Source organism: Rhea americana, unplaced genomic scaffold (assembly GCF_003343005.1).
Source record: "Rhea americana isolate MKP2758 unplaced genomic scaffold, rheAme1 scaffold_40, whole genome shotgun sequence".
NCBI lineage: Eukaryota > Metazoa > Chordata > Aves > Rheiformes > Rheidae > Rhea > Rhea americana.
Window position 1 is genome coordinate 2,281,571 of NW_028186535.1, and position 17,023 is coordinate 2,298,593.

At 40.4% G+C, this 17,023-nt stretch overlaps 1 protein-coding gene across 1 annotated transcript; it reads left to right on the plus strand.

Moving 5' to 3' along the window:
- Positions 1-294: 294 nt before the first annotated feature.
- MRPL53 (mitochondrial ribosomal protein L53) lies at positions 295-4,321 on the plus strand. Its single transcript, XM_085314325.1, has 3 exons — positions 295-412; positions 1,987-2,099; positions 3,852-4,321. Exons 1-3 carry the CDS (start codon positions 324-326, stop codon positions 3,977-3,979), a joined length of 330 nt encoding a protein of 109 aa, XP_085170451.1. The 5' UTR covers positions 295-323; the 3' UTR covers positions 3,980-4,321.
- The last annotated feature ends 12,702 nt before the right edge of the window (positions 4,322-17,023 follow it).

A 17,023-nucleotide genomic window follows, 5' to 3' on the forward strand; every position in this document is an offset into this window, starting at 1 on the left:
GTGTTAAACCAGGCTTGCAGGGCAGGTAGTCTAAACCGCCCCCCCCTGAAGAGGAGAAAGGTCACAGGCGGGCGATTTGGGCCGCTCCGACCTCCGGCCTCGGCCGTGCAAAGAAGCAGAAACCCGGCAGCAGCGCTGGGATGACACTGGGGGCCGCCCCGGCCCCTGAGGCGAATGGCGGACATGGCGGCCGGCGGGGCGCGCTCCCCGCACTACACTTCCCAGAAGCCCCGTGCGGGCCGAGGAAGAGCCCGCGCTCGTTTTCCGGCCGTGCCGCTGCCGCGCGGGGGCTGCTGGGAGTTGTAGTAGGGGGGCGGAAGGACATGGCGTCCAAGATCCGTGTGGCGCTGCGGCCCGTGAAGAGTATCCTGGTCCGCTTCTGCCCCTTCGAGCCCAACGCGGAGAGCACGAGGTGAGGGGCTGCTGCCGCCCGGCCCGGCCCGGCCCCTCCGCCGGCCCCGCGGCGCCTCCCTCGCCGCGGAGGCAGGCGGCCGGGGGGCGCCGCCATCTCCCTGCGGGCCTTGCCGCTCCCTCCGCAGCTCCAGCTTAAAGAGCGCTCCTCAAGTGTGGGATCCTCGTAGGGTTTCGTTGTATACTTTTATTTATTTATTTATCTGGGGACTGAGATTGTGCTGACTAGCACCCGTTAATAGTTTGGCTTTAAATTAAAGCCTAAAGTGATCTCAGCGCGGCCTGCACCCCAGGACCCTCGCGGAGCCCTGCCTTGGTGACCGCTGCACCACGATGTCTGCAGGGTTTTTGCGCGGTTGCACCTAGAAATAAGCAATTCCCTAAATAAAAGCAGTTCCCTAAATAGAAAGGACGGAGTAGAGGCCAGAGCCACTCCTGCTGTTGCCCTGACTGCATTGGTAATACAAGTAAAATGCAGCAGTTAAAATTACTGCCACTGCAAAGCTGTGCGGTTTGCTGTCACCATAGCAAGCAAAAGAAAGAACACATAGCAGGAGCGAATCTGTGAGGAAAGGGCATGGTTTTTCTTCGTTCTTTGTCCAAGACCTTCCCTTTCACAAGCTTGTATGCTTGCCGTACGCTTTATGTGACTCACACGATCTTGGTCTTTAAGGGCTTGCATTCAGCATGGCTTCATAGTTTGGTTTAGTCTAGGCAGAACCTTAGTGATTTACAGTGAYTGAAAAGACACTGTATTTGTCTTAAGGGCTATGTTTATGCTAAGTATTGTCAGGATACGCACAGCATTAATTTTTAGAAGATTTGTAGAGGATCTCCATGTCTTGAGTGTAGACTCCTGCATGTAAGTGTGTTTAACTTTCCTAGTCTGCTCGCAGAGATGCTACTCTCAGTTGCTGAGAATGTAGGTGTCGGACCAAAGTTACTGGCCCAAATGGGAGAGAAAGGAGGGAACAGCTGCTGCTGTGTCTCGTTAATCAACTGCTTGAGAGATCTAGCTAATTGTGCTTTTGGAGTGATGCAACTTTTGCCATTTCTGCATGGAAGGAATATGAAATGCCATTTTCAGTAGATTTGCACACATTTATTATTAAAAGAGTCTTATTAGCACAACTTAACCTAGAATGTCTTTAAGTCAACTGAATGTCAAGCAGATTTCATACATGTGAGAAACCTACTGGAAACAGATGTTGTTAAATAACTAAATGTGGTCTGAACCCAAAAAATAAAACAGTGGTAAGTAAATGGGATATAAAGAAAAATGAGAATTGCTTTGCTGATTCTACTTTTTTCATATTAATAACCCAGCTGAGAGAAATGCAGAAAGTACATGTACTGAATTTTTGAAAAATTCATTGGTATACTTCTTACGTATCAGCACATAACACATCCATTTGAATTTTTAAGTGTAATTCTCTCATAAGAAGTAGATGCCTGAAATTATTAAATGAAAATCTTATTTTATTTATACTTTGATCAGCAGGCAATGTCAACCTATTATAATTAATTATATAAATATCTATAATATACTTAATACATTTTCAATTGTATTTTCAGAATATTTCTTCAACGGATWTACCATAAAAAAATCTATGACACTAACAGGAACTGTGAAGTGACTGCTGATGTGAGACATGATGGGTCTGAACCACTTATAGATGTTATGTTTGGTAAGAAGTTCATTTTTAATGATTACAGAAAGTCCTACCAGATTTGAGTTGTTATGGTACTATTATCTTCTCTATTTTTTTATTGTGATTGCTTTTTTGTGTGTTCCAGTCCACAGCTATATGCTGTGCAGTTAGGAAGAAAAAAGGAAGAGGGAATTATTAATGTATATAGAAATGTGTGTGTATATATATAAATATATATATCTTCATACTACAGTTAGAACTGGTATATCTTAGATCAAAAGCTGACTTAATTTTAGGCTAGAGTTCACATTTGAAGTGACATACTTCTGTGCCCTTRCAACTCAGGTAGAATTCCAGAGAATGTATCTCTGTTTGGATGTAAAAGTACGTTCATRTTCTGGTCCATGTTATTATCTGTGGCAGAGGCGTGTTAGTCTCGAGAATACAAAGTTGAATGCTTTAGATGCTTATGCATCTGAGTAACTTGCTATGTATTTACTGAGTATGGAGGAACAGCTTATAGTAAAGATAAGACTTTTCATATGTAGAAGGACTTACAGAGTGAGGTCAACTGATCTATGACAAATTTCTTGTTTTCTCTGAAAGTGTAATAAGTATATATTGGACCATATGATCTTTAAAGGTCCCTTCCAACCTCACCATTCTGTGATTCTGTGAATAGGTAGGRAGCTGATGGTGAAAATTTTGTCAGTTTTGGAAGCAGCCCAGAGTCTAGGCTGTGAACAGATGGCTCTAATCTGCTTTTGTCCTCTTCCCTGGCTGCATCTTCTTTCCTACTGTGCCTTAATGGCCCATTATGGCATGTAGCCTATTAAAGTTTTTATTATTATTGATCCTTTTCTTGAACTTTCTTATATTTAGTGAATCAGTAGGAATGTCAAGAATGTTGAATGTACTTGGCTTTGTCTTTACAGTGTTGACTATACCTCCTTTACCCTTTCCCATGCCTCTCCTTTTCCCAACCTTGTCTCTTAACTGTGATGTATTAAGACCTAAGAAGTAAAGCTTGATGTTTTTCACAGTGTAAAAACAAAACGATTTATTTCACTGATGCCAAGAGCTATGTCTCTGAACTCTTCACTTTCTAAGAGTTGATTATTTTCCAAATGAAGAGTTTACAGCCCTTGTAGCTGGCAGACATTGGGCTGGGACTTGGATGCTATGCATTATATTGCATTTTATGAGTGAATTATATTTACAAAGGTTTCAAAAATAAAATATTTAACTCAAGCACTATACTTAACTTCTAATGCTCCTTCACTGTTTTAAAGTAGTTTTTTTCAGAATTTTAAAAATCCTTTTGCTCTCTACTTTTTAAATTACAACTACCAGATTGCATCAACTAATTCATTGTTTTGGCTAAAGAAATAAGTTAAACAGACTGTTTACAATGTGCTGCTAAAATGCTGAGCCATATGTGGAAATTATGCTTCCTAGTCCCTTCTATGCCTTCTGTTAGATGATTTGAGAGCATAGGGTGAGCCATTCTGATCAAATATATGTTTCTGCTGTAGGTATATCTAGAGAAACATGTTTGATTTTTAATGGTACAATACAGAAATAAAAGTTTTATATGGATTGTGTGCAATTTAATGTGTTACTTGTTCTTACAGTGATGTTGTGTAACCAGATTCCTTGGTGAATGGAATACTTTTTAATCAGACAGGATGAACAGGGTGTTCAGATTAATATGTGTGAGATAGAACTGCACACTAAAGCAACTGTGACTTAGACTTTGTGAGTTCTTAAAACTTGTTCCCTYTACAGCTGACGGAGAGCGACTGATAATGAAAGGAGCCAACCTGACAACAGTTGAAATGTTAACAGCATTGAGCTCCAGATGTAATGCAAAAGAGCTTAAAGCAGAACAGAAAAGCAAGAAGAAGAGTCCATGAAGAACCAAACAAATGTGTTCACATTTACATGTGTCAAAAGCAGCAGGCTGTATAGAAGGCTTTTCTCATATGTGACAAAAACTGAAAGAGAAAGATGGCCAAGTGCTGACCAGTTTAACATGCAGCAGAATGAATCATTTAAATGTTCCTGCCTCTTCTCCTCAAGGAAAATGCAGCGGAGCAACATAACTTTTAACAAGTAGCAGGTCAAAATGGCTTATGCCACAAGTGCATYTTTCTAACCACCTGCTTCTTGGTCACTGCATATTGGACTAAAATCACATGTATTTGCATATGAATATGAATAGTGGACATTAGTTATTAATAAATGTTAAAAATCAAGACAGATCTCTTTCGACATTATTTCTAATACATGCTCTGTACAGTGGAATGCAATATGCTGTTAGAGTGGTAATAATTTGAAAATAATTAAATGAAGATACCTGAGGAAAATTTTTGAAATATTCAACATTGACTTCAGTTGTGAGGCAGCAAACTGCAAATACAGCTTAAATTTTATAATAATCCTGCTTGTCTGCTGCTAAATACCTACCTTTTCTTCCTCTATTCGCAAGGAAGTGTGAGATTTGATAAATGTGAATTTAGCTCAGCAATTAAAGTGACAAGGTAATGGGACTGTGAACACATATAAAAGCTACTCATTCTGTAAAAAAAGTAGCAAAATTTATCTCAAAAGGTAAGTTAGTGTTTTTGACAGTTGGAGGAAATGACGGTCTTTGAAGTTCAGTTTTGTAATATTTTTGTCACTTAGTTTTGAGGAATTTCATTAAATATTCTGTAAAGATCAAAGGAAGAACGTGTCTGTGTTTATAGATACAACCCTATTATTTATTAAAGTAAGTGTTTAAGAATCTCATCTGTATTGCAGAGTTTTCTGGATGTGGAAGGCCTGATCTCTTCTCATCTCTACAGGTGAAGGTGTCAACTGCTTAGGTGTTTTAAAGTAATTAAAGTTCTAGTTTCTAGAATCAAAAGATGTAGTCCTAAGTTGAAAGGTATTAGTCCTACCTGTTGTTAATCAGATGTCTGACTTTTATAAAATTATAATACCTGTGTTTCCAAAGGTAATTTTGCTGCAGATTTAGAACACAAATCTTGTCTCTAAAACTAGATTTACTTTATTTTTGCTAAGATTTGTAAATGCCCTGTCTTAAGGCAACATCATATTATGTAGCAGCACTGTCAGGGCATGTCTTTGCTGACTTCTTAACCAGGATGATGAAGTCAAGATAATGTTGCAGAAGCAGAGATGTGCTAAAGATTTTGTGATATTTTGTGATGGCCTCTTTTCTTCAGTGTGTTTGGAAGAAATAGATGAAAAGAAGATGATTGGGGCAGATGCRTCAATGAAATTTGGAAATGAGAGCAATGTATTTGAATTACTTAATCTGGAATGGATACCAGTCTGTTATCCTTTTATTAACCTACCAGCTTTGGGGAGTGGTCTCAGAATGCTGAGCTCCTGAACCTGCCGCTGAGCTCTATTCTGGTAGAAGGAGTTCTGAGAACATACGAATTTTTTGAAAGACTTTCAAATCCTGTGAAGCTAGAAGAGCATCTTAGAAAGTGGACCAAAGAGAAGAAAGGATTCAAAAGAGAGTTTTGAACCCTTTTTTTTTCCTTCTAGTTTAAAAGAATATTGTATAGCATGACTTTGAAGAATCCTTACCTGAAGAAGCCTTACAAAGAAGGTGAGAATAGATCARTGGAAAAGCACTGAAGAATTGCTCATTCATTCTCCAGTTAATTGCATATTCGTATGCTCAAAAGCCTTCTTACAGAATGTATCAGTGATGTTAGATAACTTCCTTGTTTTTGTGTTTTATTTTCTTTAACAGTTTATGCAGCAGTTGTGTCAGACAATTTTTGCAAAAGTTGTATTTAAGGATGAAGCATTTAAATACATCTTAAACCCAATAGTAAGCCATTTGCAAACAGTTAAAGAGTAAAACAAGGGTTAAGTATCAGATTTCTAGAGTGATTAAAAAAGGATCGGTTTTTAGTAAAATTTCTCTTAGTCTTTATATCAGTCCAAAATTAAGGTTTACGTTTATGAAGAGAAAAGAGTGAAAAATTAAGCTCCTAGTTCAGCTTTTTTTAGCCAAAGTAAATCCTCTCCACTGTTGAAGAAAAGTGATTTTTTTCTTTAGTCTAAAGGACATATATCAGGCTTTCTATGGGGTGAGATGTTTCTAYGCATTGGTGTGTTAAGTCAGAGATGCCAGACATTTTTACTTAGATTAAGCAAAGGGCCTATAATATAGTCACTGAGAGATGACTGACAATTCAGTGGACAAGGTATCAACTAATGCTCTCTTTGCCATTTGTGCTGCTATAAGCTGCAATTTACAATGGAAAAACTCCCATATATTTTTTGCATGAAAAACYGGTAATGTCTAGTATTCAAATATGTACTAAAGAAAATGATAGAGGGAAAAAAGCTAAAGAGGTGCATTCTCAACACTGACTAGATCCTGAAGTGATATGAACAAGCTTTACAGGCAAGGAGATACTCCTGCGATTATTGCTCTCTGCCTGAGAAAAATGTTATGTCAATAGGTAGATTTTTTTTCTCTGTACCATATAGATAAAAGTACATCTGTATTTTTCAAGTATGTTAAAGATGGTCTTTAGGAGTAGTTAAATAACTTTACTCTGAGCTGTTCATACATCAGCATCAGTTTCTGCTCCTGAGTGATTGAATGAAACAAAGCCGAGTGACCTGCTGTTCTGACATTTTACTGGCATGCACAATCTAGGCTATGTGGATATACAGGGTATTAAGGTCAGTTGTACAGCACAAAGCCAGGCTGGATGAGCATTGACTTTGCACATTATTATTCTCTAACCCACAAATCTTGATTTCCCCACAAAAACCATRGGCACTTGCCTAAATATAAAAGGAACTGGAGCAAGCCCCCCAAAATAAGGGGATTAACAGAATACAAATACCATGCCTCRTAGGACAAGTAGGATTTCCAATAGCAGATGATGACGCTAAAATATCTAGAGCTTTAATACGTGGTCATTCAGTCATCTTAGACTTGTTTATCATACAGACAGCTAATGATGCAGACACTTTTGTCAATGTGTAAAGAAGATAGTCCTAAAGGAGATGAAAGTGCTATTCAGATATCAATAGATGGTCAGGGAACTCCTTTTTTGAAAATATCTGCAATGTTATTTTAGAAAAAGATGACAATGTCTTTAACAAAGATTTAAGCAGGAACAGCAATGTTACTGAACATTTCCACAGGGAGTTTTACCTATTAGCTGGTTCATAGGTGCCAATGCAAATACTGTTTCTCATCTCAGTTTGGGCAATTCCATGCTATGTATTGCTGGAAAAACTGAGTGCAATGCAGTATGCTATGCAAAGCCCGCTTGAGGAGTGGAAGATGATTTAATTCTTTCAATTTTTTCTGAAGTGATGCAGTCTAATGGATATTATGATTTGTCAGCACACAAAAGGCTTCATCTAGTCATTTCAGAAAACTGTCCGCAAGTATTTGCACTGTTAGATATACAAGATTGCATTAATTTTTGTTGGCTTTTCCTAATTTCTCAGCTATACTGTATGAATTGTCAATGACCAAGAAGGTAATATGATGTAACGAAGCATGTGTACCCTCTCCATACACACATACACCCTCTGTATAGTTTGAGAATTGCTGTCTTGCTGTCCACCTCATCAACAAAATGTGCAGCCAGTTTTCCTGGATGAAAGGTCCTTGCTTTTCCACTGCATAGTTTGGAGTTTTCTTCAGACTGACAGCTTGCTTAAAACCATTTCTCTCTGAACTGCACCTCCGCTMCCTTCCCCTTCTTTTCGCTTAATAGCTTTTTTCCTTCCTAATAATATTTGATCTCATCCACTTGTACCTTCTCCCTCTAGAAGGTCTGGGTCACTCCTCTGAGACTTGTTTGTGGTTTACCAAGAACTACTGTAGTAGCTTCAAGCAGCCAAGAGGCTGTGCTCCCAGCAGGCTGCTGCTGCTTCTCTCCTTCCTCCCCAGCATCATTCTATATTTTGAGAAATGTTGGGCTACAGCAGTTAGAGGTGTGACTTTGCTCTCTGATCATCTTTTATTTAATGACAAATCATCTTTATATTGAGTTGGTCTTCTCAAGATTTTACAAAATTAAGACTGTACCAAGGATAAGTTAGAGGTGTGAGGATGAAGAAATTACCACGTGCTCATATGTTTTGATTGTGTCTTGTTATTTTAAGTTTCAAAAATTGTACTTGAAAGCAGAATTAATGTGAGCTTAGAGACTGTACTTTATTTAAAGCAGATTCCTGCTCTGGCAATATTGCAAACAAAAGTTACTAGTATATGGAAGGCGATAGCTGCATTGGGCCTTACTGGATGAGCCAAGTCTAACTTGCTAACGTAGGAAAAGAATGTTTGTATTAAGACATAACAGCTAGAAAAGGAAAGTAGCAGACATGTTTGTGAAGGGAGAACTCAGTTAATAGAAGTAAACCYTGGGAAATACCAAGACCTTCATAGACAGCTTTCATAAACTGTATACTAGCTATATTTCAGAAAGTTTGGAGGACAGGCAAGAGAGAGAGCAATGTGTTCTCTCTTTACCTACTTATTGCTTCTTCTCTGTTTCTTTTGATCCCTCCATCCCTTTTATTCCTGACTTTCACTTTTCACTTCCCTAAGGCTCTTATTTTTATTGTGTTAGATGTTGTATCTTTAGGATAGAAATATRGCAGATAATATATGGAAATCAAATTCTTTGTTAATATTTGCCTTTTCTTACTTTACCGTATATAGCGTTTCCWGTTCTTGCTTTTTTTCATGCTGGTGCCTGGAATTTCTTTGGCTTCTCACTGAGATAGTAGATTAGAAAGTTTAATAAGTACAGGTACATCGTAAAGCCAATTTTAAAATTTATCTAAAAACARCTAGTAGAGATTTAAGCATTATACAGATGCAAAAGTCATAGTTAAATGACAAATATCATAAGTATATATTTTAAAAGTAGTCATTCCTTTAATACAATAAAGTTATAGATAGCTTAATAACCTCATGAAAAATCGAATGTGTCATAATAAAACTTTCCTCTGTTTTCTCTAAAGAATGATAGAATGGTAAGGTTGGAAGGGACCTCTGGAGGTCGTCTAGTCCAACCCTCAACATAGTCCCGTACAGGGATTGAACCCATGATCTTGGCATTAGCAGCACCATGCTCTAACCAACTGAGCTAAACCTGCCTGCAAAAGGAGGTCTTCAAAGTTTATGGCTCTTCTAGCATACTCTAAAGGTGTTCAGTTTGAAGGGGAAACAAAGTGCATGGACAAGATTTCTTTTATATAAATTCCTACAAGCAGCTCCATTTATACCAAAACAATTCAAAACCAATACCTTAAGTTTCAGCAAGCTGATAAACCATACAACCTGAGTTTTCTGAGTGAAATCCTACCTACATGATGAATGACATGGCTTTGGTATCACTTTCTTTATTGCACTTAAGATTTTTTTTTTTTACAAATAAAAATGAGAGAGAGGAAAAAATAGTATCTTACTGTTTCGCCACTATGGGACAGCAGCAAGAAATGGAAAAGCTAAGTAGAAGAATGGAAATAGCATATAGTTCTCATACTGAATGTGACAGCTATGTAGACTGTAGCAGGAAGTCTAGTTAAGAGCAGTCATCGCAGAACTTCATGGGATTCCCTTCCCATTTGGAAAGAAGAGCTCAGGTAGCAGGACCAGGTACTGACTGCACTTCTATTCGTTACTGAAGCCGAAGGCATGTTTAGTTTTCTGTTGTGCATACGGCATAATTATTCAGAGCCCTTTTTATGGATCATGATACTGTGTTTATATACCAAAATAGTCCTAACACAAGTCCTTCTGTTCCTACACATCTGTTCATCTGGATAGGTTGCAAAGCATCTTTGATGTGAGCTCTCTGCTTTATCTTCACAGAAATAAGAATTGCTTAGCCTATATGCAGCCTAGAAAAACTGTTTTGTCTAGGTTGTGTTCTTCCACAAAGTTCTCTCTAAGTGATCACTGAAGTTGTTAGATCATTAATTCTTTCCCTCTACTCATAGGAGTCCAAGATGAAACAAAGTCAGGAGTTAAAGACCTGCCTTATTGTAAAAATAGAATGGCCAGCTTATAAAAGGGCAAATAGCTAATTTATCATCTCAAAACAGTTCATACACAGACTTCCTAATTTACTTTTTTTTTTTTTTTTTTTTTTTTTTTTTTTTTTTTTTTTTTTTTTCTATGGAGGCTTTACAACAACTTGTCTTGCAAATCCACTTCTCAAGTGATTTTACAATGTTTACTGGAAATGGCAAATTTAAGAAGTGGTTGATTAATTTTTCCTTTCCCTTACATAAGCTAGCTCAGTATCAAGTACCATATATGCACATGCAACAAGAAAAAGTAACAGAAACTATCTTGTGGCAGAAGCAGAGGAAAAATTCAGGGAACTGCAATGTAACTCAATGTCACATTTTCTCTTACGTGAGATCAGATCTAGAGAAAGAATAAAGGACGTAAACCCAAATACAATGAAGCTTTTCAGGTGTTGAAAAGCAAAATGCATGCCTATCCTGCACAGTTGCCTGAGATGCCAGAGGCAAAGATTTTCTTAGAAGGTCTTTTGAACACTAGTCATGTACTTAACATGTTTGACAGACTTACCGTGTTGGCAATGGGCATGGGATGATTGTAAAGACTAATTTTAGCCCTCAAAGGGATTTTGCTAGGTTTTTTCTACAGTCCATGAAAGAGAAAGTCCTTTCTTCAARGTGAGTCAGAAATGGAAGATAATATTTGAATTACACCCTAGAGAGCCTCTCTATTGTCACTGGCTATATGCAGATGTAAGGAGTCTACTGCACTTTGGCAAAAGTTAAGCTAAACTTCAGCRGTGCTACCCTGGGCATCTATTTCACACCTAAGCTCTTGACATCCTCGGACAAAGTCCTTTGGGAGACCCAATCTGGTAGACAGACTGTTCCTCRCACACCTTGACAGCAGCATTTGTGCAGCACAAAAAGCTGCAGTCGCTGCCTCTTACACTCAAAAGCTACCAGAGAAGGGATTTGTTACCCACCTCACACCGGGGAAGGGGGTTAGGGCACTTTCCAAGGCAGTGGTGACACTAAGTGCAATACTCTCCTCAGCTCGGGGAGACTGAAGCTCCTGTTTCCTGCAGTAATAGGCAAGGTATAACGCACCGGGGTGTAGGGGAGGTCTTCCCAGTGCCTCGAGTTACAGGTGTGCGGCTGTGCAGAAGGGAGAGTACAAACCATGGGGCTGGGAGAGCACGCCCGAACTCTCCGGTCCATTCTCTGGACCATGGAGAACACTTAGCAGAGCATGTGCAGCAGGCCCTGTCCTCCAAATTTCTATATATGTAGCACTCTCCTTGGTGATGTCCTGGGAAGGAGAAGTAGTGCAATTGTTATAACTATAACCTAATCTTTTTCCTCATTGTATCTTTGCAGTCATCAAATAATATTCTTAGTAATGTAACTCTCTTTATGATATGCAATTACAAATATATTTTTAATGCTAAAACTGTAGATAYCCCTTCTAAAATCCAACTGACAAGTCTAGCTTGTGATTCTARATTTCATAAGGTAATTACTCATTGTTTTTAGAAATATTTCTTTTATCGTTACTTACTCTAAATCAATTTGCCATTCATTTGATTGATCAGTCCTTGCCCTTCTGTCCTTATTGCTTGAGACTACATAGAAAGGACAAGGAAGTTGTTTTTGTTTGGTTTTATTTTTGGAAGTTTGGGCAAGTTTTTGTATTTTCTGAGTTTTCTAAAAAGCCATTCCAGATTACTATCTTTCTGAAAGTCTCCTCTATGAGGAGATATCTCTCAAAAATGATTTTTCCCTTTATGCAGATCAAAGGTGTTTTCAATGCTCCAACTACAGCTATGTACAATTTGTAATCATTCTAATCTCTTCCTTAACATTTTTATGACTATGCTGATTGTCAAATTCTGAAGATAAATAAAAATATTTTCATTCTGATGTGTGGATGATTACTATTCAGGGTAGATGCTGCTGCTAAATAAAGAGGATTTCTAAAAGCTTCCAAAATTAGATGCAAGCTGCTATATCTGATGTCTTTGAGCTGGCATGGGATGGAAATCAGGTCATTTTCCTCTGAAATGTGAAGTCTGGAGCTGCTCGCTGCAGGTTTTTGTGCTTCCTCCCCCACCATTTTGGGCAGGGATCAACCAGTGAGCTGTCACAATGTTGTAGCAGTAAATTTTGCCCTCAGTGTAAGCATTTCCCTTTAAACTTGTTGTGAACATGCTGATGAGCGCGTACAGAACATATGCTGAGGTTGACGGTGTGTTAATTGCATTATAGTAATACTTTGTGGCATCAGCTCTGATCAGGGCTCCAACTGACCAGACACTGTACGTGTACAAGTAAGAGCCAGCCTGTCCCTAACAGCCTAAGCAACGATGTCCAGATTCATCACAAAGTCTCCTTAGATCCCAAAGCCTAAGATGCAGTCTGCACTGGGGAGTAAAACAGCTTTGTTTTAACTTGAAAACTGAGATCTGTTGCACAAAGCCCACKGATAAAGCCAGAATATACCCAGCTCTTTTAACTCAGAGGTAATGAAATGCTCATAGTCCAGGAGATCTTGAGCATATTGACATAGTGGCGTCCCCCAGGGCTCAGTACTGGGTCCCATCCTGTTCAACTTCATCAGTGACCTGGATGAGGGGATGGAGTGCATCCTCAGCAAGTTTGCTGATGATACCAAGCTGGGAGGAGTGGCCGACACACCGGGGCCTGTGCTGCCATTCAGAGAGACCTGGGTAAACTGGAGAGTTGGGTGGAGAGGAACCTCCTGAGGTTCAACAAGGGCAAGTGCAGAGTCCTGCACTAGGGAGAAATAACCCTAGGCACCAGTACAGGCTGGGGGCTGACCTTCTGGAGAGCAGCTCTGCAAAGGACCTGGCAGTGCTGGTGRATGACAAATTGACCCTGAGCCAGCAATGTGCCCTTGTGGCCAAGAAGGCTAATGGTCTCCTGGGGTACATTAGGAAGAGTGTCGCCAGTAGGTCGAGGGAGGYGATCCTGCCCCTCTACTCAGCCMTGAGTAGAGTACTCAGCCCTGGCCTCATCTGCGTCCAGTTCTGGGCACCCCAGTACAAAAGAGACATGGAGCTACTGGAGAGAGTCCAGTGTAGGGCTACGAAGATGMTCAGAGCATCTGACCTATGATGAACAGCTGTGAGAGCTGGGCCTTTTTAGCCTGGGGAAGAGAAGACTGAGGGGGGGATCTTATCAGTGTGTACAAGTACCTGAAGGGAGGGCGTCAAGGAGATGGGGACAAACTCTTTTCAGTTGTCCCGTGTGACAGGACAAGAGGCAATGGGCAGAAATTGAAGCACAGGAAGTTCCGCCTGACCATGAGGGGTAATTTCTTCACTGTGAGAGTGATGGAGCACTGGCACAGGCTGCCCAGGGAGGTTGTGGAGTCTCCTTCTCTGGAGATCTTCAAGGCCCTCCTGGATGCAACCCTGTCTAACATGCTCTAGGTGACCCTGCTGAGCAGGGAGGTTGGACTAGATGATCTCCAGAGGTCCCTTCCAACCTTACTGATTCTATGATTCTATGACATACAAACAAAAACATGTAGATTCATGTGTTGCTTCGTAATCCTTGGTCTAGTATTGCCCAAGTAATGAGCTCCTGAGCTTACCTGTGCCAGCTATGTGACCATATGCAACCTTAAAATGTGTTTCATCATGTCTACCCAACGATGACATGGCTGGGAACAGAAAACCACACTTGTACAATAAGGAAACAGAAACAAAGCTGTGCTACCTATGCAATTTTTCTCATCCGTACCTTGAGGGTGAGTAACTATTATTCATAGGCTGTTTTCATTTTTTTTCACAGCTAGGTGTAGGCTGAAGAGTAAAATTTGGGCTGTGCTGTCCAATTTTCCTGGCAATTTCTCAAAGCTTTCTTAAGAGGTGATCTCACTTATGAGAAGCCTAGCACTTAGAGAAGGTACATTATAGTATATATACTAGGAGGATGRTGAGATCTTCCCTATTACCCAATAAGGCAAAGCCTGGTACTATCAGATATGGGCAATTTAATGGGTAAAGGTCTAGGAGAAAAGTTACACCTCCTATGTAACCTGATCAGCAGTACATTGCAGAAGAGGAGGTGGTGCTCTGCCTTGCCCAAGTAGCAGGTATTACAACTCCAAAAGACAAAATATGGCTTGGCTTTCACGCAACGGGTAAAGCTATGGCTACGTGAAGAGAAACCTCAAGCACTGCCGGCCACAGCTTCCCAACTCTCCCGTTGGATGAAGCATAGCTGCGCTATGCGCAGTTGCCCAAAGCAGAGGAACGAAGGTCTCTTTGCACTCTTCCCTTGGCCCTTCTCTTTGCAATTGGTAATAAAGGACTGTAATATCCTCCCTCCTACGGGACTCAAGGGCTTGACTACCTTGCGAAAACATCCTCTGTGGCAGACCCAAACTGCTGAAGTGGTAGTTGCTTCTCATTGTGCCTACGTGTTTTCCGTGCAACTATTTTTCAAAGGAAAATTTACAGTTTTCAATGTAAATTTGATTCTGCTTCTCTTTGACAATGTATAGTCTAATCTGGAGACAAACAAAACCTCTCTCAGAGAACTTCAGGTGTCTGCACTGAAACAGTAATATATGGCATACAAATTCAATGTATTGCAATATGAATATATGTATTTGCTGCTTCTGTCTGGGTGTATCTAGACAGGCGAGGAGGATACACACGACACTTGGAAACACCTGACCTTGATGTCAACATCATATCAGGCAAGCATACGGATTTACAAAGAGGGATCCCTGTGGATTAAGCATCTCTGAATATCTAATCTTTTTATTTTTGCTCCCAAAGTAGGGAAATGAGTTCCCTTATCTTTGAAATATTTGACTAACACACAGTATTCATATCCCATACTGTCACAGTTAAAAAAAAAAAAAAAAAAAAAGGAAAAGAAAAGCGTATTTTGTAGTGTAGGCTGCATATATCTTACCCAGAAGAATACATCTCTGGTCACATTCAGCGCTACAGTACAACAGATCTCAGTGCTGTATTCTGTCTCAAAGAATTTTCAAGATGTGGCATTGACAGTCCCCTTCATCACAGGGTTAATAAGCAAAATATTCGATTTTTGCAAAAATTGAAAGWGATGTTAAAATTGAGATGTTCTGTTGTTTTCATAAAAAAGAGGTAAGATTCTCTCTTCTTGAAGAAAAGCTAATCTTGTATGAACTTACATGCCTAGATTCAAAAAATTGTAAGGAAAATAAATTCAAACAAAAAGTTTAGACAAAAAAGGATAGAAAAATGTAGCAACATTCTGCACAGGTAGGTAGCTATGTATATCTCTGTATACTTCAGATCCAGAAATACTGTCTCACCACTAGATGGAAATAGTGGATTTTTCATCTTTTGTTGCATTATCAGCACCTGTATCTGAATACTATTGTCATATCATAAGCCATCTGCAGACAGCACTGCAGAAATATGGATCAGAAATTCTTTGCTAGCATAGATGGATTAAGCGAAGATTTCTATTTCTAGATAATGTCCCCATTTTACAAGACTGAAGGTTCCTAGCTCCTGAAAAAAAAATGGTTCTGTTTGATCCCTAACGTAATTGTTTTTAATTTATCCTTTCTGAAAGCAATCGGAAAAGAGCTACAGAACAGACAGCATTTTGTTTCCGCTAACATGAATTAGGTAGTAAACATCATCCTAATTTAAAATCTATTCCGGAATATTTTGTGCAAGACCAGAAAAAAAAAAAGTGGAAGGAAGCTTAAAGTCTTGTGTTTCAATATACTTATTTAATGACAAAAAACCCCAGTGTGGCTTGCTGCTTTATGACAGGATGCTATAGCATTGTTTGCATATGAAAACAAAACACAGAGTCAGAGAAGTGGAAGATAATTAAAGGCAGCTCAGTAGGGAGGGATAGTTATCATTAAAAAAAAACTATTTAAAAATGAGCTAATTATTTAGTGCATATAAATAAGGTCTTCTATAAAGTTTTGAAACTTCTAACTGATTCAGTTTAGCTTTACTAACTTGCATCACTGCAGAGTCTAAAGAGAAAGCCATACTTCTCGCTTTCAGTGTACCAAAACATTCAGATTCACGTCACCTTCTGGTGCTGCAAAAATCTAGAACCAGCACAGAGACCTAACTGTCACTGTCAAGTTTTGACACCCTTATCAAGGCACTAGGCATATCTTCCCCCCCTTCCCCTCCTTTTTTTTTTTTCTCCCCCATGGTAAAGAGCTGCTCTGGGTTTCATCTGTTTTGATACATGGCCAGAAGAGGCAGGTACCAGCATAATCCCGATGATGGAAACATCGTCTTTGGCATACGTGGGAATCAGGAATTCTGTTGTGATTTGGATGTAGTAGCTTTTCCAGGAAATATGAGCGTGGCTTACTCTGCTCACCAGACAGAACGGGACACAAGATTTGCCAGAACCTCACYGGGCCCAGTAACGGTGTATTTTGCGATGGCGCTTCTGTGTCAGCTTGCATCAACAGCAACTGCTGCCTTTTACCTTAAGAAGCAGAATCAGGGCGCCGCAGTTTAACGCGCTCTGGGACCAAGGCAGCAAACTGCATTTTCCCAGTGCTGACGAAGGAGGCTGCGTGAAGGCTGCGACTCCCCGCTGTGCCGCCAGCACCTGTGCAAAGGTCTCGGGTTTGCCCCCTCCTAGGCGCTGCCCGTGCGCCGAGGGCTGCTCGCAGCTCCGGCAGCAAGCGGCGGATTGCGGCAGCTGGAGCAACGCATGATCCGGCGAGGGCGTGTTGGGGGCCGCGGGAGGCGGCTGCCTGCGTGTGCGCGCGTGTCCGAGTCCGTGCGCGTGGGCGCGTGGGCGCGTGGGCGGGGGCCGCCGGGGGCCCCATTGGCTCTCGGCGGCGGCTGGTGGCGGCGGCCCCGCTATAAAGGCGGCGCGGCGCGGCCGCGGCGCAG